At 45.8% G+C, this 26,152-nt stretch overlaps 1 protein-coding gene across 5 annotated transcripts in view; it reads right to left on the bottom strand.

The window, feature by feature from the left end:
* The window catches only part of FOXO3 (forkhead box O3), a 106,932-nt gene that overhangs the window by 13,009 nt on the left and 67,771 nt on the right, over window positions 1–26,152 (bottom strand). For all 5 annotated transcript variants that reach the window (XM_033101596.1, XM_033101603.1, XM_033101570.1 and 2 more), the window contains one exon: window positions 805–2,240. In XM_033101596.1, coding sequence (XP_032957487.1) covers window positions 840–2,240 — 1,401 coding nt within the window. In that variant the 3' untranslated portion in view covers window positions 805–839. The remainder of the gene's footprint in view (window positions 1–804; window positions 2,241–26,152) is intronic.

The raw sequence follows: 26,152 nt of genomic DNA, 5'->3' as shown, positions 1-26,152 counted from the left end.
TTCAAACAGTATTAAAATGCCACAACGTAAAACATCTCTGTCACTATGCAGAGCCCATGTCACTGTTTGGAACCTGCCATCATTTATACACTGGGAACAAGAAACATATGAGTAAGTGCTCTCACATAAAAACTTCTGTTTACAATTTAAATCTTTTGCTGCTCTGCTCTTTATTGGATGTTGGATGCTAACTAATAAAGACGCTTAGTACTACAGTGAAGAATCCAACAGATCTTGCTTCTGTTGGAAATACTCATGTATGAAAGAGTCCAGAATACATATTCTACAGTTACATTAGGAGCACCTTCAAATTGTTACTTTAGTGGAAAAAAAGATGAAGAAACGGTAACATCAAAGATCGGCCATGGCAGTGCTGGACCCGAGACTCTAAGAAAGTCCTTTGGCTGGGTCCTTAACCTTGAAGTTTGTGTGACCTAAGGTCCCCTTTCCTCCCCTTCCCTTCCATCCTCATTCACCCATTGAATAGGGGGGCTCGCGTCATACGCCAGCAAGGGTGACTGGATACAGAGAAGAATGACACCTCTGAATGTGTGTATTCTTTTTACGGCCAATAAAAATTCCTGAGCTGTCAGCACGTTGTGGGGAGGGGCACCTGACAGCCCTATTTGTTTTGCAGGTAAAACCTGGAGATACACTGCTTGGGGGCCATGTTACTGGCACCACCGCTCCCTGGTTCTCAGTTTCTCAATGTGGACTAAAGTTCAAAGTAAAGACAAGACAGCCGCCCCCACACCCCGGTCACCCCCACTTTGTTACGATTATGCCATAGCCTTGGGCACTGACCTGCTTTGCCCACTTCCCCTTTCCTCAGTGATCCTTCAGCCTGGCACCCAGCTCTGAGATGAGGCCTGCTTAGCACCAGTGAAGTTCCCCACGTTCAAACCAACAACGTTCTGTGTGGAGATGAGGGAATCAAAGTTAAAATCCAACCCATCCGCATCCATGAGTTCACTCCGGATAATGGACTCCATGTCACATTCCAAGCTGCCATTGAATATGTCCAGGTCCAAGTCGCTGGGGAACTTGTCGTGGCCCATGACGGAAAGGTTCGCACTAGTGGAGTACAGGGAGGAGCCTGAGAGCGTGTCCGAGAGCGTTTGCATAGACTGGCTGCCGGGAGACTGCTGCTGGTGTTTGGCGGCCCCAAGGCTGCTGGCGTCGCTCAAGCCCATGCTGCTGACAGAATTCGACAAGGCACGGCTGCCACCGAGAGCGCCCTGGCTTTGGTGCTGGTGGTGGAGCAAGTTCTGATTGACCAAACTGCCCTGGTTGGGCTGGGCGGCGAAGGACATCATGGGGTCGCTGCGAAGCATCACGTTCCGGCGGGAGCTCTGCGCCGACACGGCAGTGCTGGCCTGGGACATCAAGGGGTCCGACTGGGTCATCATGACGTCGCTGTGGCTGAGGGAGTCCGATGTGAGCAGGTCTTGGAGTGTCTGGGTGCCGTAGTGAGACATGGAAGAGAAGGTGGCGGGCTTGTTCTCCTGGATGGTCTGCATGGGAGACTGGCGCAGGGAGGTGAGCGACGAGGGTCCAAACACCGTGCTGGTGAAGGAGCTGGTGGGAGAGCCCAGGCCGGAGCCCTTGGGGGTGTACGGGAAGCTGGAGCTCCGCGGCATGAGCCCCCCCGTGGGCGACGGCTGGGACGACGGCAGCGCGATGTTATCGAGCAGGTCGTCCATGAGGTTGTCCGCCAGCCCGTCGTTCAGATTCATGGTGCCCGCCATGTCGGTGAGCCGCGGCAGCTCCACGGTGCACGGCTTGCTCACGGAGGGGGAAAGGCTGGAGGCGCTGCTGTACAGCATGGGCGACAGCGGGGCGTCGTCGTCCTGGACGTCGTCCAGCTCCGTGCTGGCCAGGATGGGGGACAGGCGGCCGCTGACCGTGCTGGCATTGGAATTGGTGCGCGAGCGGAAGTCCGTCCACGCGTCCAGCTCGTCGCTGCTGCGCGACGTGGGGCTGCCGGGCCACTTGGAGAGCTGGGAGGGGCTGTCGTCGGCGGCCTCGGGCGCCGCCTGCAGGGCTGCCTTCTTCTTGGCCGCGCGGCTGCGGCTCTTGGTGTACTTGTTGCTGTTGTCCATGGACACGGCCCGCCGACGCGGCGCCTTCCCGCTCTTCCCGCCGTCGGGGTTGATGATCCACCAAGAGCTCTTGCCGGTCCCCTCATTCTGGACCCGCATAAAGCGGCTGTGCAGAGAAAGGTTGTGCCGGATAGAATTCTGCGGAGAGAGAAGGGAAATGTGGAATATGAGTCAGAAGGGTCCAAATACCAAGTACCAAGAAGAAATATTAGGTTGGTGCATAAGTACCTGCGGTTTAAAAATAATTGCAAAAACGGCCATTACTTACAATAGGTAATCAGACTCATTTTGAAAGCCTGCTCAATTTCGAGGCTTAAAAAAAAAAAAAAAGACAAACACCTGCACGACACTCTTTGGCTTGGCACTAAACGACAACATTGCAAATGGCAGGTTTCCTACCGAGTAGGTGGGAGATGGTTTCATATCCAGGAATGCTGGGAATGTGTAAGCTCACTGACATTGTTTTTCCCAAATCCCTAAATTTTGTCATCCTTTCTGTAATTGCACTGCCTATACTGAAGTTCACATTTATAATTTCTTACCACATCACCCATGCCTGCACTTTGCAACGAACCTCCCTGGTTCTCTAAGGGGAACTCATCACCTGGGGGGCTATTTTATTCTCTCGTGTTCCCCTCCTCTTCTAGTATAGAGGCAGCACCTACCTTTTCTTAACCTCTTCTATGAACTCAGAGCGGGTGTGAATTTTTACCTCTGACTCCCTCTCCTCCAGCCACAACTTCACACCTGACAGGCATGCGAGAAAAAGGGTCGAGTAGGATTTGCTGAGCTGACAGAAGAAGTACGCAAGTCTCCCATTCAGAAAAATTCCAAGTAAGTTATACAGACATTCCCCCCTTGAGGCAAAGTGGTCTGGGCGTAGTAACGTTCTTCCAAAGAAAACAGTATGATAAGGGAAAAAAAGAGTAATTTTGTAGTGGAGAACACCTAATAAATATTATCTCAGCCAGGTGATCAACGGCAACGTCAACAGGGTAAGTCATGCTGGTAATATCTACTCTCGACATGATGTGATGAAAATGGCACCTTTCTCTGTGGTCTTCCATGCAGAACCCATCACCCCAGTCTAATCATGAGAAAAACATCAGACAAATTCCAATTAAGGGACATTGAACAAATGTCTGTTCAGTATTCCTCAAGACTGTCACAGCCACTAGGAATGTGAGAAAGCATGATGACTAAATGTAATGTGGTCCTGGGCGGGATGCTGCAACAGAAAAGGGACACTAGATATAAATGAGGGAAATCTGAATGAAGCATGGACTTGAACGATAATGAATCGATGAGTTGTATTCATTAGTTGTGACCAACGTACCAAATATAAAATGTTAACAACCGGGGAAACTTGATGTTAGGTATGTGAAAACTCTGTACCAGTTTTGCAACTTTTCTGTAAATCAAAAGAGATGCTAAATTTAAAGGTTTATTTATTTTTTTTTTTAAAGAGAAATGGGGCCCACTATCCCCCAAACTCCAATGACGATAGCCATCTTGCTTGGTAGATAAGCCCAGGTGACAGGGATGCCCCGGATGCAGTTTTATCTCTGCCACTGACTGACCATGTGACCTTGAGCAAATGATTTCATCTGCCTGCAGCAACTTCAGTTCTCCATCTTGATGAGAGCCATAATAACATCCAAACCGTCCCTCCCTGTCGGATGACGTCAGGATGATAGACGATAAAATGTACCTCAGGAGCCTATCACACTATCAGGGCAGGGTGTTCTTACTGCCATTATCAGGTACAGAGTCCACGGGGCTGGTGAGAGCTCACCGCCTGGGGCGGGCTCACTCTAATCTGTGAAATGCCTCCTGGGCAGTAAAAGAGAGGAGTTGGTGGTATTCTCCACATCTGGAACTGCACCTGCAGGCCAGATGAATTTGTATTTGCAAGTTCAAGACAAAAGATACTGCCTGATGCTGTGTATTAAATACAAACAATGCTAAATGTTACCCTAGTTTTTAAAAAATTGGCGATCACCAACTGTATTTATGTAGAAGATACAAATACATGTGTTCTGCCAAATGTTTTCAAAACCTAGCAAGTCAGCAGGCTTTTCTCGTAAGCGAGCCCACAGTACTCACAGTGGTTCCCGTGTACATGTGCCCATGCGAGGAGGGCTTCCAGGGTAGGCTGAGCAACGAGCATGAGCAGCCCTGGTTCAGAATTCGGCATTTCTACCACGGCCATAAGGACGCATTTGGGGGAAGAAAACAGGCAACATGCTGAGCATCTGACGAGGCAAACGTTGCCCAAGAGACTGTATATCCTGCTTTCCTTCTACTCTTATGGTTTTTAAGAGAATAATGACATCTCTACTAATGGTTCAGATATTCCATTTCTTTAAAAAGGAAAACACTCTCTCAGTAAGTAGATATGAAGCATGCTCTTAAAACTCAGTCTGCAGGGTTCAAAAATCAGGCAGGTGCAAGTTGGTTCTACTATTAAGTACTCAGATGACCAGATATATTAAATAAAAACTTAAATTCAAGCTTTCTGGTGAAAAAACAGGAAGGTCCTAAGGCTATGAGGGAGCAATGTGGACTCTGGCCCAATTACCCCACCCTGGCCAGTTTGAAAAGAGTCCACACCAACACCCAGAATTAACAATGACCAATTATAGGTATCCAATTATCCCCCCATTAAAAAGCATGTAGGGAACATTTTCTTGAAATGCATGTTTAGTTTCACCAGTTTCCAAATCAACTGAGAGGGAAAAAAATGAAACCCTTTATAGACCTCCAAAATGCCCTATTTGGGTTTTCTAACGGTCATCTATTACTGCAATTCTAAACCCCAACAATGTATGCGTGTAATTTTATAAAATTACAAGCTACAATTGGATAACCTTTGGAGACAGAAATGAAGCTTCTGTGAGGGCATGTGGTAAAGGGGCTGGGGTAGCCCCACCTAGGACCAGAACCACAGGGTGTCCGGGCCCAGCTCTCTAATTGCGAGGGTGAAGAAATGAGAGCATGATTACTGTCAGCTACCGGGCCGCAGGTTTTAGACGTATTGTCTACAATCCTCACAATAAACATGCACAGTGGTACCAGTGTGCTCATCATAGATGCAATGGCCCAGGCTCAGAGACATTAAATAACTTACACAAGGGCACACAGCTAGTGTCTGTGAGAACCAAAACTGAAGTTTGTTTTCCCAACTCTAATCAATGCTTTCACTACAACCTTTCACAGGTCTAATCACCAAATTATTCAGAAGTCGTATCATTTAACCCATCTGTGCTAACATTTAAAGAAAGAAACATTTAAGAAAGGATACAAAAACACAGTATTATTACTGTAATTTTGTTCATGAAATAGGGGTAATAATTTGGTAGATCTTTCCTAATTTCTTTTTTTTTAATTTAAAATAAAGTCTCTCAGAAGAGTAAACCTGAAAGTGAAGGCTTATTCTCGAGCCCATGTTTGTGTTTCTTTCCGAGGGGCCATCACAGCACTCATTCTGAGAATCAGATAGTGGTTACCACACAAACCAGTGTTAACTACCCTTAGTTCTGAAACAAAACCCAACTTATTAAATGGGTGAATAGCTTCAGTCTCAAATCTTTGTTCAACTCTTCATTTTAGAGCTTATTAGTAGCAGAATACATTCCCTGAGGCATATGTACCTACACCACACGCAGACAGGTTTTTCCAGTTCCATTGCTAAGACAACACAAACAACGCTATGCCACCACCATCCTCTCAGTTTCCTCCTTCAGCAGCCTTCTGTCCATACAGGCTGGTCAGCCTTCCATTTATAAAACCCACAGTCTGAAAGTGGGACACTGACGAAGACCCGTAAGACGGCCACTCTGTCCATTTCCAGTTCACACGCCTCCTCACCCTGCCAGAGTCGGATGCCAGGAACATATCCTGGTTTTCTTCACAGGTTATGGTTTGAGTCATAAGCTTCTCTACTTAAATTTTGGTGAAGCATGAACAGGTAAATAAATACTAGATAAAATGTCAGAACTGCAGTGTTTCCACACACCTTCCCTGACAACAAAAGTTAATGATGAAATGATTTCTGTAAGATTTCAAACCACCCCTCCCTCAGTTCAATCCCAGGAGTGAAGAAATTGGATTTATAATAACAGGCGAGCAAAATGTAAAATCCTCTTATGATTTGTAGTTTGGTTCTTTAAAGATCTCTCCATTAGAACCTGTAAATTAGTTTCCAATTTACTGTATTTTAAACTCAAAACTACCATTAAAAATATTCTAGGGTTTTCCACTAATTCATGTTATACCAAATAGTCTACATTTCTAAGATTTTACATTAGTTTGGGGGTTAGGAGCTGAAGGTAAAGGAGGAATGCTTTGTTAGGACTAAGTGATTTTTCTAATCACAGGTAAATAAATACACCTTTGGAAATACCTCGTGAGAGAGGCCAATGTTAATTGGCTGAATTAACAGGGACATACTTTCCTCAAGGCAAGGCGATAAAGTAATTATTACCAACCAAGTCTCCTATGGCCGGAGCTCAGGCCTTTCTGTCATCATGTGTACAAAATGAAGGAGCCAAGACACTACCATAATCCCAACCCCAAAACCATGCGAAGAGTTCTGGTTATTGAAATCAACTATTAAAAAATCCAGATACTGAGGAATTCCAGGAAAGAAAACATCTACAGGAGGAAACTTTAGCATCAAAGACAAATATACCAGTTTTTCTCCAACTTGGTCCCAAAGATTTAGAGAACATTTAAAGCAACTCTATCACAATGTGCCTGAAGAGAGAGGAAAGGTAAGAAGACTGTTCTCATTTTTAGGTCAATCTTCTCTTTTACCCACAGACCGATGTCCTGTGTGACGGCGGCTGTAGTTAGGGGCCCAATCCCTCCAGGAGGCCCGTGCATCGGTGTGTGGAGGGGGCAGCACGCGGGCACGCAGCTCTCACACGTGTGCTGACGTGGTCACGTGGACTGCAGCCTGGAGGTCCAAGCGAAGAACTCAGCACAAAGGTAACTACTTAGCAGAATCTGACAGTTCTTTTTCTTGCAGTCCTGAAGACGGTTTCCTAGTGCGAGATGCATTTACTGCTAGTGCTGAAGTGGTCACTACACTTATGCCAACTGGGTATGAAGACAGAGGGACCCGCACAGGTGCTGGAAGGAAAGAGGTCTTCCACCTGTACTTTACAAAGTGGGTAATTCACACACGCACTTTAAGGGGGCCAGCGGAGGGGGCGGCGTGATGCTGAAGGGAGGACCACAGGCTTTGATCGATGTCACCCAGCTCCAACATGGAATCCTGGCCCTGGCATTTGTCTGGAGACCTTGGGCAACTGATTTAACTTCAGTCGCCCCTTTCATAATACGGGGATACAAAGACCCTCCCTGCCATGCTCTAGAATCTGAGAAGATGAAAGGACATTATGCACGCACAGTATGCACCGGAGTGTCAATCACAAAGAGGCTCAACTGTCAGATCCCACACACGGGAGCAGCAACATCAAAAATGTTCACTTAGTGTTTTCTAAGCACCATACACTTCAAGCCAAAAGGTGAGAGGGTGGCTCCTTCCAGGAAAAGATTTCAAACTCTTAAAAGTGTTTCCAAGGTGCTGTGCCAGTCAGGAGTAACTGGTAATGTCTTAACTGTTACTACCCTGTGTCTGCTCCAGCCCCTTCCAACCGTGTTTACCTTGAGCAGACTGCCCCCTAACCCAGACACCAGCTGCGTGTGCTTCCCCTGGAACACAGAGAGGGTTTTGTCTGGAGCAACATGTGGTATCAATTTATCTTTCTCAGCAATGGCAACAAGGAATCCACTGACTTTAAAAATAAAAAGGGAGTTGTGTAATTTAACTCTTAAAGGCCCCTGCTTTTTTTTTTTTCCCCCATCTCAAAAGCAGCAAATTAGACTTGCGGTCGTCCACTCCCAAGCCAGGCTCCCTGCTTCCCACAGGCCGACTGCACCAGCGGCCCACACTAGAAAACCTGGTCCTTAGGCGGACGATCTGCAAAGGGCCGCCTTTAAATGCTGTCCTCCCCCACCTGGCACGCAGCACCAGCGTTTCAGGTAGGTCTCCCTGCTTTGACTTGGGGACACTGACAACTCAGAATGAGCCGGCCAGACGCCTAAATTCTCCTCCGTGCATCTGCTGAACTGCAGAAGATAAAAGTCACACGAAAAGTCCAATGAAAACAGCAAGTCCCGGGAAACCCAGGGGGCTGTGAGCCACCGCAGAGCAACCCACAGGTACAGCTTCGGGGGGTGGGCCTGGGACGCTGTGTTTGATTTGTAACGCCGGTTCTTTCCAGGGCAGTTCTCTGGATGAAGCCCTGATTTCTCTTAAGTATTCATTCTTCACCCAGGCTGCCCATTAGAATCACCAGGGGAGACTTTTGTTAAACACTCTCACCCCGCACTCCTAGAGATTCTGATTCAATTGTCGAGGGGAAGGCCTGGGGACAGGTATATTGTTAAAGCTCCCCAGATTATTCTAATGTGCAATTAGAGCTGAGAACCACTGAAATTTCCCTCGCACGTTTCCACTGACTGAGAATCGGATTCTAATCTAATTCCACTCTTCCCAGGTCTGGTGACACAGCACAACTCCAATTCACACACAGTTCAAGTCCAATTTTCTGCCATTTAGAAGATAAGGATGAGAATAAGGACCACGGGTTAAGGCTGTGATCACATGTCAGAGTCAAATGGAGAGCTGGAACAACTTTTCAGATCACTGGGGTCCAGATATCTCTTAAAAAAACAAAGGCAAGGGGCGGGGGGAAGGTCCTTGACCTTGCACTGTCTTGTACAGTCACCCGTTCTGCCCTGTGTCACCTCCCCACTCAGCATGGCTAGGCACGGGCTGAAAGGAGGACAAGGGGACTTCGTAAGGGGACTTCCGCAAAGGAGGGCTGAGTAGGCTGAGGCGGGAGGGGCGGGACGTCACCGGCCCCTGTAATTTTCAGAAGCCTCCCGGACTAGCATGCAATCTCACACCATCCCTTGTATAGATTGTCCTTCAAGCAAAATGCCAAAAGGTGGGGTAAAAATAACCAATGAAAAAGCCATACCCCAACCCTGAGGAACTCAGTAGTTTCCAGTGTGAAGAATACAGCAAAGTATTACTTAGTGACCTTTCCTGAGAACCCAAGTACATATTCAGACAGCCTCAAGAATGTTAATGACAACCACACAGAGTGTCTCATGCATCCACAGGACAGAACACTACACCGTTACCCTCCGTGCAGACCCTGGGGTGGACGCTGCGAAGGGCCAAGCAGTGCCTCCATCTGAGGGAGACGTGTGAGGGCCGGTCCTTCTCATTAGACACTGCCTGAGTCTAGGTTTGAGCTGAGCTGGCTTGCCCTCTTCCACTCGATTACCTACTTTGAGGCTGGCTAACTTGTTTAAAACCAAGCCCCGAAAGTAGGATGGCATAAAACAGACTCGAAATCAGAAAGTTATTATTCTTCACTACATGGAATAGCAGCTGTAATAGCCAAACAAGACTTTCGGACTGAGAAGAAAATTTACACACATCGAAGATTGCACAATGAACCCTGATGTGTAAGACAAGTTCCAGGCTGGCTCTGTCTTACCCTTGCCTAAAATACTACAAGTTTAAACCATTAAGGGACTTATTTAAAAAAGATGATGTTCTAAAATAAATATTGTCGGGAACTTGGCTGAAGGATTAAATTTCCAGCTAAAAACAAGAGTTCCGTTAAATTGGCTGATAATAATCCTCTACTCAGAGACCTCCTTTGAAAACTAACATTTGTCTCAAGTTTTCATGCAGTAAGCAACAGATTCTGGTCCCTCGGGAGGAGGAATACCCTCATCATCATCACCACCACCACCATCATCTTGGATCAGCATGATGAACCCATTTTCTACCCAAGCAAAATGAGCCACGAGGCTTTCTTCGGGGCAGGGAATCTGTACGGCCCCCAGCTGAAAAAGAGATCCTAGATGGGAAAGAAGTTCTCTTAAAGAGCTACCACTCTATTACAGAGTTTTGTTGGGTTTTCTAGTGTGGGTTTTATTTTCATACTAATTCTCTCTCTCTCTCTTTTTTTTTTTTTCATTTAGCAATCTTCTTTTCAAGCTCTTCCACAGCTGTTTCTGCTCTTGGAGGGCAAGAGGGAACATTCCATTCCTTACAGCCAAACCTGCACTTCCGGCACACAGAGAACCCTGGCAGCCTTGCAACCTCTGCCCACACCCAAGCCCTGCAGCACTCGCCCCTCCCCCCACACCCTCCTGCTTCCAACCCCACATCCTTCTCCCCAGGACTGAGGAAGCAGCAGCTGAGGGCAGGCAGTCAACGAAATCAGTCTCCAGAAAGCAAGTTAAAGCTGCAGTATGTGCCCCACCCCCTTCTCCAAGTTTCTTCCCTGATTTTTTTGAGTATGTTCCTCCTTCCCACCAGGACTCAGAAAACACATGCTTCTTAAATTCCCTTTGAAGACCATGCACAGCTAGCCCTATGGATGCTTCCAAGGGTTAAAAGCCATAAAATGACAGAACGTTCTTGAAACTGACTCTGCAAAGTAGAACAAAGTAGTACAGAAATAGTTTTATTAACATAATTTTCACTTAGATTAAAAAAAAAATAAAGCTGCAAGTTTTTCCAGTTTGAAAACGTACTGTGGGTGGAAATGGAGAGAATAAAAGGGAATTGGAAAGATACATCCAGAATTCAGGAATACATCAGAGTTCAATCACTTTCATGGTATTATGTAAGTAAGCAGTGCAGAACTTCAGTAAAAAGTAATGGGGGGAAATGGAAAGACTGTGAAACCAATTTAGTAACATAAGCAGCCTTAACTTTACAGGGAAAGAAACCGAGGACCTAAGAGGTACAGCGGCATACCTGAATTCACTCCTCAGTGGCAGCCAAGCTGAGACAAACTGAGGTCTCCTGGGGCCTGAGGTGCAACAGTTACGCCCCCACACCAGCATTAGTCCTAATGCCTGGATTTCGGTGCCAACTGAAGGGATCGAAGTGCAGGGAGCACAAAGGAGGGATAATATCTACCCCCCACCACCCCCCCGCTGCCCGCCTGCAGCCTGCCTTGCTTTGTAACTTGGGAAATAGACTCTGTCTCCTCTAACACTGACTAAACTCTTTAAAACCAGACACCATATCTTATTATAGCGTTAGCACCTTATGGAACCTGCTACATAGCAAGTGCTCAAAAAATATTTGTTCAATCAAGGAATTAGTGGGAAGGGAGCAGCAGCTGAAATTATACTTTTAAATGAAAAACAAGTTATAAAACAGGAGCCCAAAGAACAATCCTCACATGAGTGAAGATGAAAGCAGGCTTCCATTGTAAATGTAAAGTAGCACGTGGGTTGTTTTAAAGTTGACAAGTCTCATCCTTGAGTATTATCTTCAACTGTACAACCCAATTTCCCGCCATAAGACGAAATGGCCTAATAAGTAGGCTTAAGGTTCTCTATAATAAGGGCTGGTAAGAAGGGCAACATGACAGTGTGGGAGCTATTCGCTGGAGCAAGGGCTTGGCAGAATGGGCAAGAGTCCATCCAGGGTAGAGCGCTGACTTCCTTCCTGTCTTGGGGTGCCGGAGGGCCCCCACTCCTTGGTGCCGAGGTTTGTCCAGAGCCCTCGGGGGCATGTTATCAGAACCACAGATAACATACCCTAGCTCTGTCTCCTAAGCAGGTACACAGGGAACAGGAGAAAGACGCACGCGAGTCCCTTTCACCTGCGGCCTAAAGGAACTGAATGTGTGTGGTGCCTACCAGCGCCAATGCTCTGTGCGCTGCAAATCTAATCTCATCTTATTTTCACAACAAGGTGGCGGGAGGAAACTGAGGCGCAGAAAAGTTCAGTACCCTGTCCGTAGGAGGTGGTGCTAGAAATCGAGCCTGAGGCTACCCCTGAAAGCACCGCTCCTACCCGTGCACAGTTTCCCCTCCGAAGTCACCAACTGCCTAAGCAGAGAGACACCATTTGCAGGGGACCCCGGCACGGGAAGCTTTAAAGACCACAAAAATCTATTACTGAATTAAATGTTCCCACCTCTAAGTGTTGGCACATTGCCCCTCGGATTATGAAAAAGGGAGGGAAAAGACAGAAAAATGACACACCATGAAGCAAGCCTTGGAACCAATCTGATCATTTTTAGAAGTAATCCCTTTTTTCCTCAGACACATCGCCAAAGGGACACTGGGGGCACGTCCTAACCTGACCCGGGATCACCATGTTTAGGGAATGACCAAACAAGATTATTGCCGTAAACGGTTCAATACGTAGGCCTGTCTCAGTGGCACGCCTGAGGTCTTCTGTGCTCAAGACGCATTAACCCCTGGCTGAGGCAGGCTGGCCAGCACTACCTGGCAGTGCCCGGCACGCCTCCAGGCCCTCGAACAGCTGGCACCACGCTGTGGGTCCTCGAGCCAGAGACATCAGGCAAATGTCTGCTTTGCCCTGGACCTTGCTATTATGAGGCTTAATCTGAAACAGGGACTGAGTTCTATACTATTTAAAACATGTAATTAGTTTATTATTGAGCCAGAAAAGATGAGCTTGCTTTAAAACTATGTGAATTTTAAAATATGATGCCTTTCGCCTGCCAACTGACAGCACGATCAGGATGCTTCTGTTTAACCTCAATCAAAAACCCTGGTAGAAAACTGCTTTTCGGTTGCATACGCATGCTATTTTATTATTGGTCTTCTGGCATCAAAACCTACAAAAACAGAAACCACGGACGATGCAAGCACATTCGAGGGATGGATGTGGAGGTGCTGAGAGTTTGACATCTGAAACGCAGGAGAACTGCTTTTCTGTTCTTAGTTTCCAATCCCTTCCTTTCGCATGGAATTCACTGGCTTTAGTGTCACCCATACAAACACAACTGGTGCTAGCTCTTCAGATGTTACGGCTCAGAAAAACCATTCTTTTTGGTCTTATTATTTCAAGAGCAAGCAATGTCTTTTTGGTAGCTCTGTAATATATGCCAACGTGAGGGCCCTGTCACCCGGCTACACACAGGCCCACACCCTGGAAAGACTGGGAGGGGGGAGCCACATTTTTCACTAGGGAAGGAAACCGTTTGGGCTGGTGTTTACAAAACAGACAAGTGTGTATGTGCTTTTGGGAGTAGGCAATCATCCAAGTGTCAGTGCTAATTATTCTAGCAGTCATCAAAAATCAAGGTGTTACTGGTGAAAGCAGCAGAGCAAGTAAATGCCACATAACAGAATCTCTCTCATGTTGGCTACTGCACACAAAACAACGGATTGGACTTCTTCTTTTTGGGAACAAAAAATGAAAAAGTCCATTCTGCAAAATGACCCAGGCCTAGAAAACCCTCGTTTCCATCCAGACCCCAGAGAAATTCAGCTATTAGGAGCCTGCTGAGGACCGGCTTCCTCTACCGTATAACCTCCCCTACACGTGCAGCAGCATTTCACTGTACTGGTTTCGCAAGATTTCTTCTTGTTTAAAACCACAGGATGCAAAAGTAGCTGATGACCAATATAATGTCAGGGAACCAACCATTTCTTCCAGGATATTCCTGAGGGCCAATGACCCACACAGAGGAGCATCAGACAGCTGAAAAGCCCACACAAAATGATCAAATAAGGAATGGAGAGGATTATTTCCACTGAGTACAAAACCAGGCACTTGTTCCATTTTTCTGAAAACAAAGAAACCCACACGCACATTCACTGAGCCGTTCGGAGACTGGCACATTTTAACTGAAAATGTGGATGGTCTCAAACGGTGCAAGCTGATACATCTCCCCACACTGTGACGAAGGAAGCAGGTTGCATGTGCAGAGGATGTGTCGTTTCCCTACAGGCCACGACCGGAACGCATATTTCAGCATCATCCATACTGGGCTCTAATCTACTGCACGTACATGCTAAGTAAGCGGGAAAGCACTGAAAAAACTGGAAGCACTAGCAACAGTAGTGGTCACAGCTCTTACCCAAAGGGTCAGGGCAGTCACATACAAGACTCCAGAAGCTAAACATATAGTAGAAATGAAAAATTCCTGTAACTGCATGTTTCGAGGTCTACAGGAATTGAGGAGAGTTCTTTCAGACCCTGTTTGTGACTGGCTGCAGGAGGCTTTAGGAAACGGAAGGGCTGAAGAGGAAGCCCTATGGTAGAGAGTTGGGGGGAGGCGCCCACTCCTCAACCAGCAGGTGTCACAGGACTCAGTGGTCCCCACACCCTCGCTGTCAGTGATTCAAAGGCCATTCCTGCAAACGCAGGACCCCTGGCCTTGTAAACGCCTCCTTGGTTAGTCTGACTTGGCAGGTTTAGCCCTTAGGCTCTCTCCCCCAACTTCCAGAAGCCCATTCTTTGGGCTCCCTGAAGTTTCCCACTCTCTCCCCTTAGTCAGGTTGTTCACTTGCTCAGCACTCACACGTGACCAGACACGAGGTCCTTCCCTAAGTCTGACCAAATCGTTGTACACAGGGGTCCCACTGAGATCAGTTCTTTCACATCCAGACAAGGAGGAAAAACACACAGGAACAGATGTTGCTGAGCCATTTTCAGGTTCAAAGGTAGCTTCAAGTAACACAGTTCCAACTCTCTGAGGCATTCTGTGGAACAGTATTACCCTAAATCAGTTGTTTTTCCAGAAACAAGTTCAAGTTCTTTCAAACAGTCCCGACCTCAGCAGTCTTCCCTGAGGAAGAAAGACAAGCCAAGTCCTGATGCTCATTTGTGGTTAGAAACAAAAGTCACACAAGAGTCTCACAAGGTTAACAAATCCAAGTTGGGAGACAGTTCTCCATGGGTGTTTGCTGTTTCTGCACGTCTTGCAAGCGAAGTCCTTACTAAGGGCCCTCAGCCCTGGCCTGTCTTTCAAGGCTGTGTGCATTTGCACAGTGTGTCTCCCACCAGAACAAAAGGGCAGACATGCTTGTTGCCCATTACGAAAGCTTTAGGGCCCTGAGCTCCCCCGGAACAGAACCCACTGTGTGTGCAGGCATCAACCTGGGCCCATCTGTGTCACTCCTGTGGGACCTGAGGGCAAGCACAAATCCAGTGCTGTTCAAGCTGCTTGCTGTGCCACGGGTGAGTAATGAATTCCTGTGCCTCTGACCCGAAAGTCTTGCGGACAGTAGGGTCAAATCTCAGACCCTTGCAGTTCTGACAGTCCACGGCTGGAGCTTATGAACTGTTGGCATGCCCTTAATGGCCAGGGATGCCACTGACATGTCAACTCCAGCTAACTTTTTTCCTCCCCCCTACAAAATTGAGAAGGAACACAAGATAATGCGAAAGATAACACCAGATAAGGAGGAGAATGAGGTCACAAGAAAGAGGCAGACAGACATGGCTCCAGCATTTCCAATGTTCTGACCTCGCTCTGCTGAAGACCCAGAAGGCTTTATGAAAACAAACCATTAATAAACGGAGTGGGGGGGGCAGGAGCTCCCCGATACAGTCTCTCTGCAGTGTGCCATCTGCATCAGTCACGTCTTTTCAGCTGTTGCTCAACGCTGTGGTTTGCTTGTGAAGAGCAGGGCTGAGTGAGCAGCAGGTTACGTTGGTCTCGTTTGCCTTCCTCTCTGTCAGACACAGGGGCGCACCACAGGATGTCTGCCCCCCATCTCCCCGACAAGCCCCGGCCCCACCGCACACTGTCGCCGCGGTAACGTTTGTTGAGTTTCTGCAGGGTCCAGATCTTCATTATGGGGCCCTGGGTCCTTCTTAGAGGAAGAATTGCTCCTTAGCCTCTCTCTGACTTGTCTATGGGTTGCCCCAAATTTAAGCCTAATGCAAATGCTTTCAAGGTCTGTCTCCTCGCCACAAAGTCGCTGTAACGTGTCACAGTAAGTAGAAAGCCAGGATTCTCTCCTCCCTCCATTTTAACTCTCCCACGTGCATTATCTTCGTTCCTCTGACAGTATTTAGCAGAGTTAGACCTGCAAAAAGGAAGCTGGACTGGGCAGTTCCTGTGAACCAAGAGCAAACACACATTCACATAGGGTCTCCAAGTTCCCAAAAGAAGACAGTTAATTTTCTGGCTTATTAAATAGGAACCAGGAGCCTCTACTATGAAATATAAAAACCTCACAAGATTTCATGCTCTCCGGTTTCTAACTACCGATTTAAGCCAGACGTGTTCTGGTACATAGGAAACGGGTATTTTCTTTGCCCTCCCCTTTCCTCTTGGATAACCTATTTCCATTGTTGGCAAAGGAGGTATATATTTACTGTAGTGTTCACATGCACCTACACGTCCAGTGCCTCTGGAATGATACTGGATGGTTGCCACATGGCCAAATAATGTGCTCTTTGAGAAATAAGCATCAGAGTGCTATAAAATGGGCCCGCAGCTCTGCTCTGACCGTGTGGTATTTTGGCCACCAAACGTAACAATCTTTCTTTGGTTCTCTTCACATCAGTCAGAAAATTATGTTAATTTGCTCTGACACTATTTGTGGACATACATGGAGAAGAATGCAGACGTCAAGGAGTGAATTAGAACCAACTCACTCCACTTGGACAGCAGGTCCCCACACAAGCACTGCAGATACTAGCATTTACACAGGGACCCCAGCCCGGGCTGGGTGGCGAGGGCTGTTGAAAAAGGAACTATTAGCAAGAACCTGCAAGTAATCCATTTTCAGTGCTTTCAATCTAGAGTAGCTGCCAAAAGAACTTGGCAAAAGCCATCATTTAAAAAACACTGATTGAAGCTACAGTGGGGTATTTTTACTATAGTAAATAGTAAATACTTTGTCTATCTAAACCTACATATGAGGTCTAGAAATAGAAAAAAATAAAGGTTTAAAATTTAGATGCCACTTGGACATTTAAATAATGCCCTATGGCTTTTCTATCCTTCTTCCTGACTGCTCTCTTTTATGTGGTATTATGTTCAGTGACGATTATTAAAAGTAATTCTTGGAGGGGGGAGGTGTATAAAATATGGAAACATCATATAAGAAGGCAACAGGGAAGTGTTAAATAGCAAAAGCAAGCACAACTACATCTCTTCATGCTGCAGACGCCTGAGACATGGAAGACTCTATACACTTCCTTGGAAGGATAAATGAATCGCCCTCCCCTTTATTTCCTCTTTTGAACTAAACCGTGCTGCACAGGTTAGCATCTGCAGCACAATCCTGGAAGTCTAGCATAAAGAGGCACACCTCTCTTTTCCCAGGTTCTCCCTCTCTAAGGAAATTGCCGTTAGCATCAAAAGTCACAGTAAATAAAGTATCATATTTAAATCAGTTGTCTGCCATAAACTTCAAAAGCACTTGGAAGTTCAAAATAGGGATATTATTCCTTTTATTAGAAATCATACGCATGCTTCCAGTGGATTCCACGATTCAAATACAGTAGGAAAGAACATTTTATTTTTAATTAAGATTCAGGATTTTTTTTTTTTTGTAACTGGTAAAATAAACATTTGGATTAACTGGCCAACATATTAGGTGGGTGCACACTTTAAAAAATCCTATTGATACCTATTGGTATTAAATACGTAGGTGACCTCTGACTGAGTGGACTAGTCCATTCCATTCTCCTTCCTTAGTAACAAATGCTGGCTGTTCGCTGGGCATGGGGCTGCCCAGAAAAAAGAGGCTCAATTCCCCGAAGTTAGACGTGGCCGTGTGACTTAGTTCTGGCCCACGACACGTAAGGGGAAGGGCTCCTCAGCCGACTCCCATGCGAGTCCCTTTTTTCCGCTCTGCTTTTCTTCCTCCTGTTGGCCTATGTGTAGACGGGCCATATGGATGAAAAGTACCTGCTGGGGTGGGGCAGCAGACAGAAGGAGACTGACCCTCGGTCACTTCTTAGAGTGGCCCTATCAGCCCCAGACTTCTCATACGTGAAAATAATTCACTATTATATTTGGGTTTTCTGTTATGTGTAGCCAAACCTAATCCTAACAGATACACCCAGCCACTCTGTTTTTAGGAATTAATCTTACTGATGCACCCTTCTGCGTGTTTTATTCTCTTACACGTACACACTCTCAACTTCTGCACATATTATATTGACAACAAAAACTCATGGATTACAAAATTCCAAGTGTTAACAACGGTAAAGTTTTCTAATCACATCAAGTACATAATCCACTAGAAACATCTGGCAAGAAGGGCTTTTCTGTGCCTGTCTCCCACCTGCCTTTATGTACATGTCATCAGGTGCCTTGGAAATGATTTTTCATGAATGACTGTGTGTGCTGGACGCTGTCACGCCCCGGTGTTACAAGGCTGCCAGGGTGCCCCGGGATTTTCGTGGCCCCAACGTTTTAGAAGTTCTGACGTGAAGGCCACTGAGGACACGGTATCTGCATGTTTGCAAGCACATCTGTGAAGAAGCTGTATTATGGAGGCTTTTAACACTTCTTGTTTTGAGTCAACCTGGATTTCAAGAGGAAGAGCCCTTGTAGGAATTCAAAGCATACAAGTGAATTGTGGGAAAGACGGCTTAGAGAGACATGTGGTCTTTTCTTGGAATTAATTTCATGGTACAGGAAACATAAGGCTTTTCTACCAATCGGAATTATGCCTGGGCCACTGCCTTAGCAACAATTTTCACAAAACTATCAGACATCACGTTGACAGCCAGTGAGCAAAGAAGATCTAGAACCTACCAAAATGTAGTACCTTGGACAAAGGCGTATACTCTTCTGACTTTGGAGCCACATGAAATGAGCGGAAAGCAAGGCAGACACAGTGACGTTCCAGCCTCCACTCAAGCCCAGGGCATCAAATCCAAAAACCAGAAGTGCTGTCCAATAAGAAAACCAACAGTGTCACGTCTGGACGTTGTGGAATAGCTCTATGAGTATTTTTAAAACTTCTATACTCCCACTAAACCAAATGGTCGCCAGTTATCCTTCCCTAAAGTGAATTTTCAAACATCAGGAAATGAGCAAACAAAGAAATCTGTTATAAAGCTATTCTAATATTCTGAATAATGAATACTACACAAAAATAAACACTTTATTGTATGAAGATATGGATGACTGTCTCCATTTTTCCTGTCTAAAGGTCTGGATATTGAAAACTGTCTATGAAGGCCTAGTGAACAGGATAGCATGAGGAGTGTTTTAACTATGTTGCCTTATTTCATATGAAAGAACTTGCTGGGTGGTGGGGAGAGCCCTGAATATTCCTTGTTAGGTATGTACTTGGATTGTAGTCATTGACTGTTAGTGAAAACGGGGCCATTCCCAGGAGAAGAAAGGATGGGCAACTGATTCAGAGGAAAGGAGGTTACTTAGTAACCGATACCTTATATATATATTTTCCTGATAAATACTACATAGTTACTCCCCTAAGCCTGTGTGGAATGAAAAGGATTTATTTCAGAGTTTCAACATCTTTTAACCCTCTCTTGATATGCCATTCAGGCCACACCTGGCACTTCATAAATATAGTCTTGGATCTGAAATGACCCTTGTGGCATCAACACCCCTGCTCGAGGGTAAGGCCACTGGGCCAGGACCGCCACCTTCTTTGGTACGTCCCAGGAAACTCCTAGCATGGGGCTACGTGCTCCACAGACACTCTTTTTCATTAAACTACAACCACAATAAACGAAGCTTTAAAAAAGGAAAAAAACCTCTAAATCGCAATAAATGTTTTATGGACTAATAGCTGTTCTAGAAAGTGATTTTAGTTTACTAACATTTTGTCCTTAGGTATAAATTACCTACATCAAGCCCCAATTTCCTTTTGTTTATGGATTTGAGCAAACCACCCAGGATGCTATTGATGATGAAATGTGTTTAAATAAATCAATAACTTAAATTCAAAGGTGTCACAAGGAAACCAAAATTTGCTAATATAATCCTATTACACCGAATTTTGTTCCTAATCAGTAAAAACATAGTAAGGGCCAAACACGTATTTGCTGAATGAACTTAGGAATGGATGGGATCCATCAACTTTGTAGAAAAACCCAACATGAAGGCGTAAAATCATTCAAAGCACTAGAAAGGAAGTCTAGAAGGCATTAAACAAGCTGTGTGATTAATAACCCAAATTTCATATCTACTAATTATACATATGAAATTATGAAGGATCAAAAAACCCAAAATTGATTAAATGTCCTAAACATGCCGTACAATGGATGCTAAAAAGTTCACACAACTGAAAATGATGAATAAAATTTTTTTTAAGCATCAGGATAAATGGAACTGTATCTACATGAAATGCTGACATTTTTGTTCCTAATGAAGCATATCTTAGTGAATTTATTTAATATGTGCTTAGTGTTCATAAAAACACAGTATGCTGCCGTTAAAGCACTCGGTGGCCCAATACGGAGGGAGGCCTACCCACGTGGGGAAAGCGCATGGCCAACTAGAGGTGGGGGCAGGGAGGAGAGGTGTCTCCACTCCAGTTCAGCCTGTATGTACTACTGCCCACAGGATGGCACTGGAAACAATCTCCTGCCCAAGACCATCCCAATGCCGACCGTGCGCAGCTACACTTATCAGCGGGCTTGCGTGCTTTCCAAGCCCTGACCCCTAGGGATGATCACTCATCATCCCTGCCGTTCTCTGAGCGTGAAACAATCAGCTCGCTGCCTTCCTTCCATGAGTCTCCGGGAGCACAGCCTCTCCTCCTCCAGCCCTTACTTCACTCAAAGTCCAGCTTGAAACTACCACCAGCAGCAAGACAAGCCCTACCCCATTCAGATCACCGCTGCGCTGCTCTGCAGAAGCAGGGACCCCATTTTGAAACACTCAGCGCTTCGCAGTTTTGAAGTAGTTTCTATTTCGTAGCTGTACGGCTTTCTGTTTGATGTTGCCTTTCCAAGTAGACTGTAAACTCCAAGACCGAGGAGTAAGCTTCCTACTCGTTCTGCACCTGAGAGAGGGGCAGTTTGATGCACGCAGTGTGGGGAGCAATAAATACGGCTGACGTGTCTGCTGTCGTCCAGGTGGGAGCAGCGAGAGGCTGGGAATCACCCCCTTTTCCTGTAGTTACTTATTTTTTGACACCACCTTAAATATCAGAGCTGTAAAGGGCCTCCTCACCTTACCCTAAGCCATCATTTAACGCCAGTGTCCAGAGAACAGAAGTGACCTGCACAAAGTCACACACTGCTAGTTAAGGGCTGGGCAGGGCCGTGCCCAGGCGTCCTGGCTCTGACGCGGAGCTTTACTCTTTTCTCTACATCAATGGTTTCCACACCTTATCCCCAGCAGAAGTCTTTTCCCAAATGAAATCTTAAGCAAACCTTGATTCCCATAGCAAATCAAACTGGAAACATTCTGGTGGGGGGGGGGGTTGGCGTAGAAGATTCAGAGCCCCTCCCCACAAGCCTGACCTTCCCTGGGGGCCCTGCAGCCTCTCTGAGGGTCTCTGGGGGTCTCTGAGGAATGCATGTGAAAACAACTGCTCTACACCAAACCCCTTCTTTTCACACTCTTCCCAAACACCTACCAATGCCACATGGATGTGTGTGTGCGTATGTACAAGGGGGATAAATACAAGCACGCATATAATGACATTACTGCAAATGTGGAAAACAGGGTAAAAGTTACTCATATTTCCACTCCCCTAACTTCACTATTGCTGACAGTTTGATATATTTAGTTTCCATTTTTTTCTTCTAAGGATATTTGTTTTACAAATTTGAGAACATAATTTTCTGTCCTGTTTTACTGACTTGACATTGGATATGTATTTGCTTAACATTAAATTTTTATTAACACTCATGAGGAATTCAGGATGTTCTGTTTGATAAATGCATCCTTTTAGAAATGCATCAGAAAACTTGGACATTATAATCATTCAACTTAAGTGAGGAAAAATTATTTTTTAATATAGATACTATTAGCGAGAGGAGAATACGACCAAAAATCTGCAGAAGAGGAGACAGGAAAGACCACGACAAGAGGAAAGGACATAACTCTCTGCCCCTCATGGGGGAAGAAAAATTCAGAGGAAAGAAATACTAAAGAAATTCTTGGTGGAAATACAGTCTTACCGAACCACAACTCTAGGAAAACGAACTGTGTCTTCATCAAGGAGTCTGACGTGTATAGTAGACCCCATACAATACAGACTTAACCCATCTATTAATACTAGGACTTTTACACACCCATGCAAACCCTCAGAGGCGAAGTCCACCCTCTGTCACAGACCAACTGTGCCCCCACTCTTCTGGAGAAGCAAGGGCTGGATTTGACACTTTAACCCCTAACAAGGTACGAGGGAAGCAGGCCGCAGGACAAGACCTCCGCCTCGTTGCCAGGCTGGTTTCTGGCTTCCTAACGTTGTTCTGTTTTCTATCACCGGACCCAGCAGCACCTCAGAAGCGACTGATTTATATGCTCACGTGGAACTCATCCAACTTAATAGAAAACATTTTTTTCAAGTGGTGCTAAACTAGCCAAGCAATTAAGAGAGAGAAAAATTGGTAACAGAAAAACAACTTCGTAGTTATATGCGTTTTCTTTTAATACCCGAATTTATTTTATTTTGGCCAGCTTTGGGGAAAACGCTATTAAAGGAAGACATAACATTGTAAACGAAAAGGACGAAGGCAGTGTGGGAAAACCTGCCGAGCACCCTCACCCTGCAGAAGTCGGGACCCCCCCCCCCCCATTCCTGCCTGTGAGGAGATCTCTGCATCCACTTGCATGGCTTGCTCATTCTGAAGGATGGGGCTGCCTGGGAGGCCGCTGCAGAGCTGCCCATGTCCCTGGGCCCTCTTAAGTTCTCCCAGGGGATGCAAATAAGCCCGGCTGGGTGCAGAATTGGAGGGTGAGCCCTCCGGAGAAGGGCGCTCTAGTCCGGGCTGCCTGTCCAGGTGGTTTTCGCTTCCTGTGGTTTCTCCCCCGCCATACACCAAACGGAGGGTCCCTTCCCACGGGTGACTTCGCGCCAGTCCTCACCCTCACAAACTTCACCACACGCCCTCGAGACCTCCATCCCTATTTAGAGGAGGAGGCCAGGTCTGGGGAAGCATGGTGCTGAGGGCTCCTCGTCCCTCCCATTCCAGGGTACCCGCACATGTACCCTCTTCCCCCAGCTCCATGCGGGCTCAACACAGGGTTTGCTCTACTAGCAGGATGTTTAACCCGCAAGGCTTGTTGGGTTTATCCTGTCCCTCAGTGAAATCAGTTCTCGAGCACCGGAAACAGTGAGCTCCTGTTGAGAGGTTTAGTGGATTAAAAAACTAAAGCGAGCATCTTGCGTCTGTATTCCCCGAGAGATCAAGTTCACGTTTTATGTGTGCATACTGCACGTGCGTACCACCCCGACATCTATAAACATTCAGTCTCACACAGAATGGAACCTGGGGCACAAGGGTCCATCACCCCAATCTCTGAGTCTTCCTCCATGGAAACAGGAGGGGAGGCGCGGAGGTGCTGATCGCGTTTTGGAAGCAGCCAGGAAGCCAGGTCTTCTCAATCCCACACCGAGGGCCTGCCTCCCTAGCGGAGGGGTGCACGGCTGCCTCCCTAGCGGAGGGTGCACGCTGCCTCCCGCTTTGTGTGGGAAGGCTGACAAGATGACCACACCGCTGACCAATCAGTAGTAGAGTAGCTTTCTTTTTCCTGAGAAGTCTTATCAAGGGAATCAGTTATTAAATTATACACAAATGCTATGCTTTAAAAAAAAATCTCCCCTTTCTTGTCTCTGAACACTCAAGTCATTGTCACTAAGTCCCCCTCCACCCCCAACTCCCCCACCCGTGCCTCAGCCAAAACCTTCTGATGAAGGCAACAGGTCAGCGCGTTCCAGAGAACACTGCCCTAGTGGACTGCCGTTAGTTCTGAGCTCCTTGCCTCCACTTCCCGAGCCACGAGGGCGTCTGTGTGTGTGTGTGGCCAGCCACCGCCCCCGCATCTCTAACAGAACGGGACACCTCGCCCACACCTCCTGCAGCATGCTCCTGACGTGTCTAAAAACACTCTTGCTATAGAATCACAGCATCTCATTATTTCTTTATTGTGATGTATTTTAAGCAGACAAAAAAATAGTACAGAGAATATAACCAATACCCGTGTCCCACTGCTCAACTTTAACAAACATTAGTATTTTGCCATATTTGGTTCAAATGACTCTTTTGAAAGAAATAAAACATTGTGGATACAGGTGAAACACCCTGGGTATCCTGTGCTCATTCCATTTCTCTTCCACACTCCTCGTAGGTAACCACTATCCTCAAGTTAGTATGTATTGTTTTCATAAAAATTTTACTACTTAAGTATATGTGTATAAACAATATACAATAATATTTGCATATTTTAAAACGTTATATAAATGGCTGTCTATAGTTGAGGAACTTGAATTTTTTGCTCAATTAAAAAATACTTTTCACACAGAAAGTTTCAAACATGCAAAAATTAGAAGAGTGTTACGACAAAGCCCCACGTACACATCATCCAGTCTCATGACCAATTTTATTATAGCCATATACGGATTATTATATCTATCCCTACCCACTCATCCCCTTTCCAATCCCCCAATCACTCTGAAACAAAGCCCATACATGCAAAACTTTTAAAGGTTTCGTTTCTATTGAAGCTGGCTTTCTTTATAAAGAGAAGCCAAGGCAGAAGGGAAAAAAAATGTAAATATACTGGTTCCAACCACTCTAGGAATTATATCTCCTACCATTAGCAAATGGCTCCAACAGGGCAAAAAGGAAAGCCAGCAGCGATCGGGGCCCCGCAGCTGAAGCACGAGCCAGTCCCTCCAAGGGCATCCCTGAACTTCTCCCCTGCCCGCTACCTTCAACACCAGCCCCGTCTTATCTCTGAATACTTGAACTGTTCAATATAATATCCTCTTGAACACACACAAAAACACCCCACCCTCGCCCTCCTTCCCATACTCAGTAAGGGAACTGCATCTCTAAACAAAGTTACACATACACATAGAACAGTAGTTGCCAACGTTTGCCAAGAGCTTTCTTTGTGCCAGGCAGTTTTTTTCATGCCTCTGGTTGCACGACTAACTGAAATTTAACAGATGAGGAAACTGTGTGTCCAACAGCTATAAGTGGAGCCACATATCGAACGCAGGTGGACTAGCTCCAGGGCCCACACTGCCTCCTTAGCAAAAGGACCAGTTCCCAAGGGAAAGCAAAGAAGCCATAAGCTTGATGAACACTGGGAGCAATCAAAACTCCACCAGTAAGTATGTGATAAAAATCTGAGTAACCCAGCCAGATTGAAGGCTGTCTGTGGACTGCTGGGGCAGTGGGTTCTCAGCTCTATGACATTCAACTTTTTCTTTTAAGAGGTCACAATCAAATTGACTTCTGTGTAAGAAAAGTAAAAAAAAAAAAAAAAAAAAAGTACAAAGGTAGACAAAAGCCATTCATTAGTCCAGCTTCCCCCCTCAACTTTACCCTCAATAGCCACTTATAACAGGGAATCAGAAAAGGGTAGATCAGATCTTAATGCCCCGAAACATGTGACCTCCCTTTATCTTGAGGATGTGGTATCACAGTATCAAAGAGCTCATTGTATTGCACACACAGAGGGGGGCAGAACTGTAATGACCTAAGTATTTGACCTTCATGCAGTAAATGCATCAAAGCTCAGTCTCTTAACAATTTTTGGTCATTTATAATAGAAATTGGTTTTTAAAGAAGAAATGTCATTTTTCTTTTAAGAACAAATTGCAGAATTTTACTCAGCAGCTTCTGAGACTGTATGTCTTAAATGCTATGTTCTTTATAAACATACAACTTAAAAAAAATCAGTTTGCAGATAAGATAAATTCTTCTATTTGCCAATGCGCCTCTCTCTCTCTCTCTCTCTCCTCCCCTCCTTCCTCCCGATCCCCACCCCCTAGCGCCTGAGCCAAAGTTCTTCACCCCAGATGGATTTCTCACTGTGATCATACTGTTTACTTGCAATTTCTGAACGAGAGTGAACACTACTGCCCAACATCTCACTTTATTGATTCAATCAGTATTTACTGAGCAGTTAGCATCCAGCACTGTGTTAAATGTTGAAATAAACGGTGAACAAGATACTCCTCAGAGAGCCTTTATTTTTAATACATAGAGGGATTTCTTTTGCTTAAGTTCTTGACTTACGAAGCCTCCATTGAGAAAACAT

The sequence above is a fragment of the Rhinolophus ferrumequinum genome, chromosome 3, assembly GCF_004115265.2.
Source record: "Rhinolophus ferrumequinum isolate MPI-CBG mRhiFer1 chromosome 3, mRhiFer1_v1.p, whole genome shotgun sequence".
Classification (NCBI taxonomy): Eukaryota; Metazoa; Chordata; class Mammalia; order Chiroptera; family Rhinolophidae; genus Rhinolophus; species Rhinolophus ferrumequinum.
This window is presented reverse-complemented; position numbering and strand designations above follow the sequence as displayed.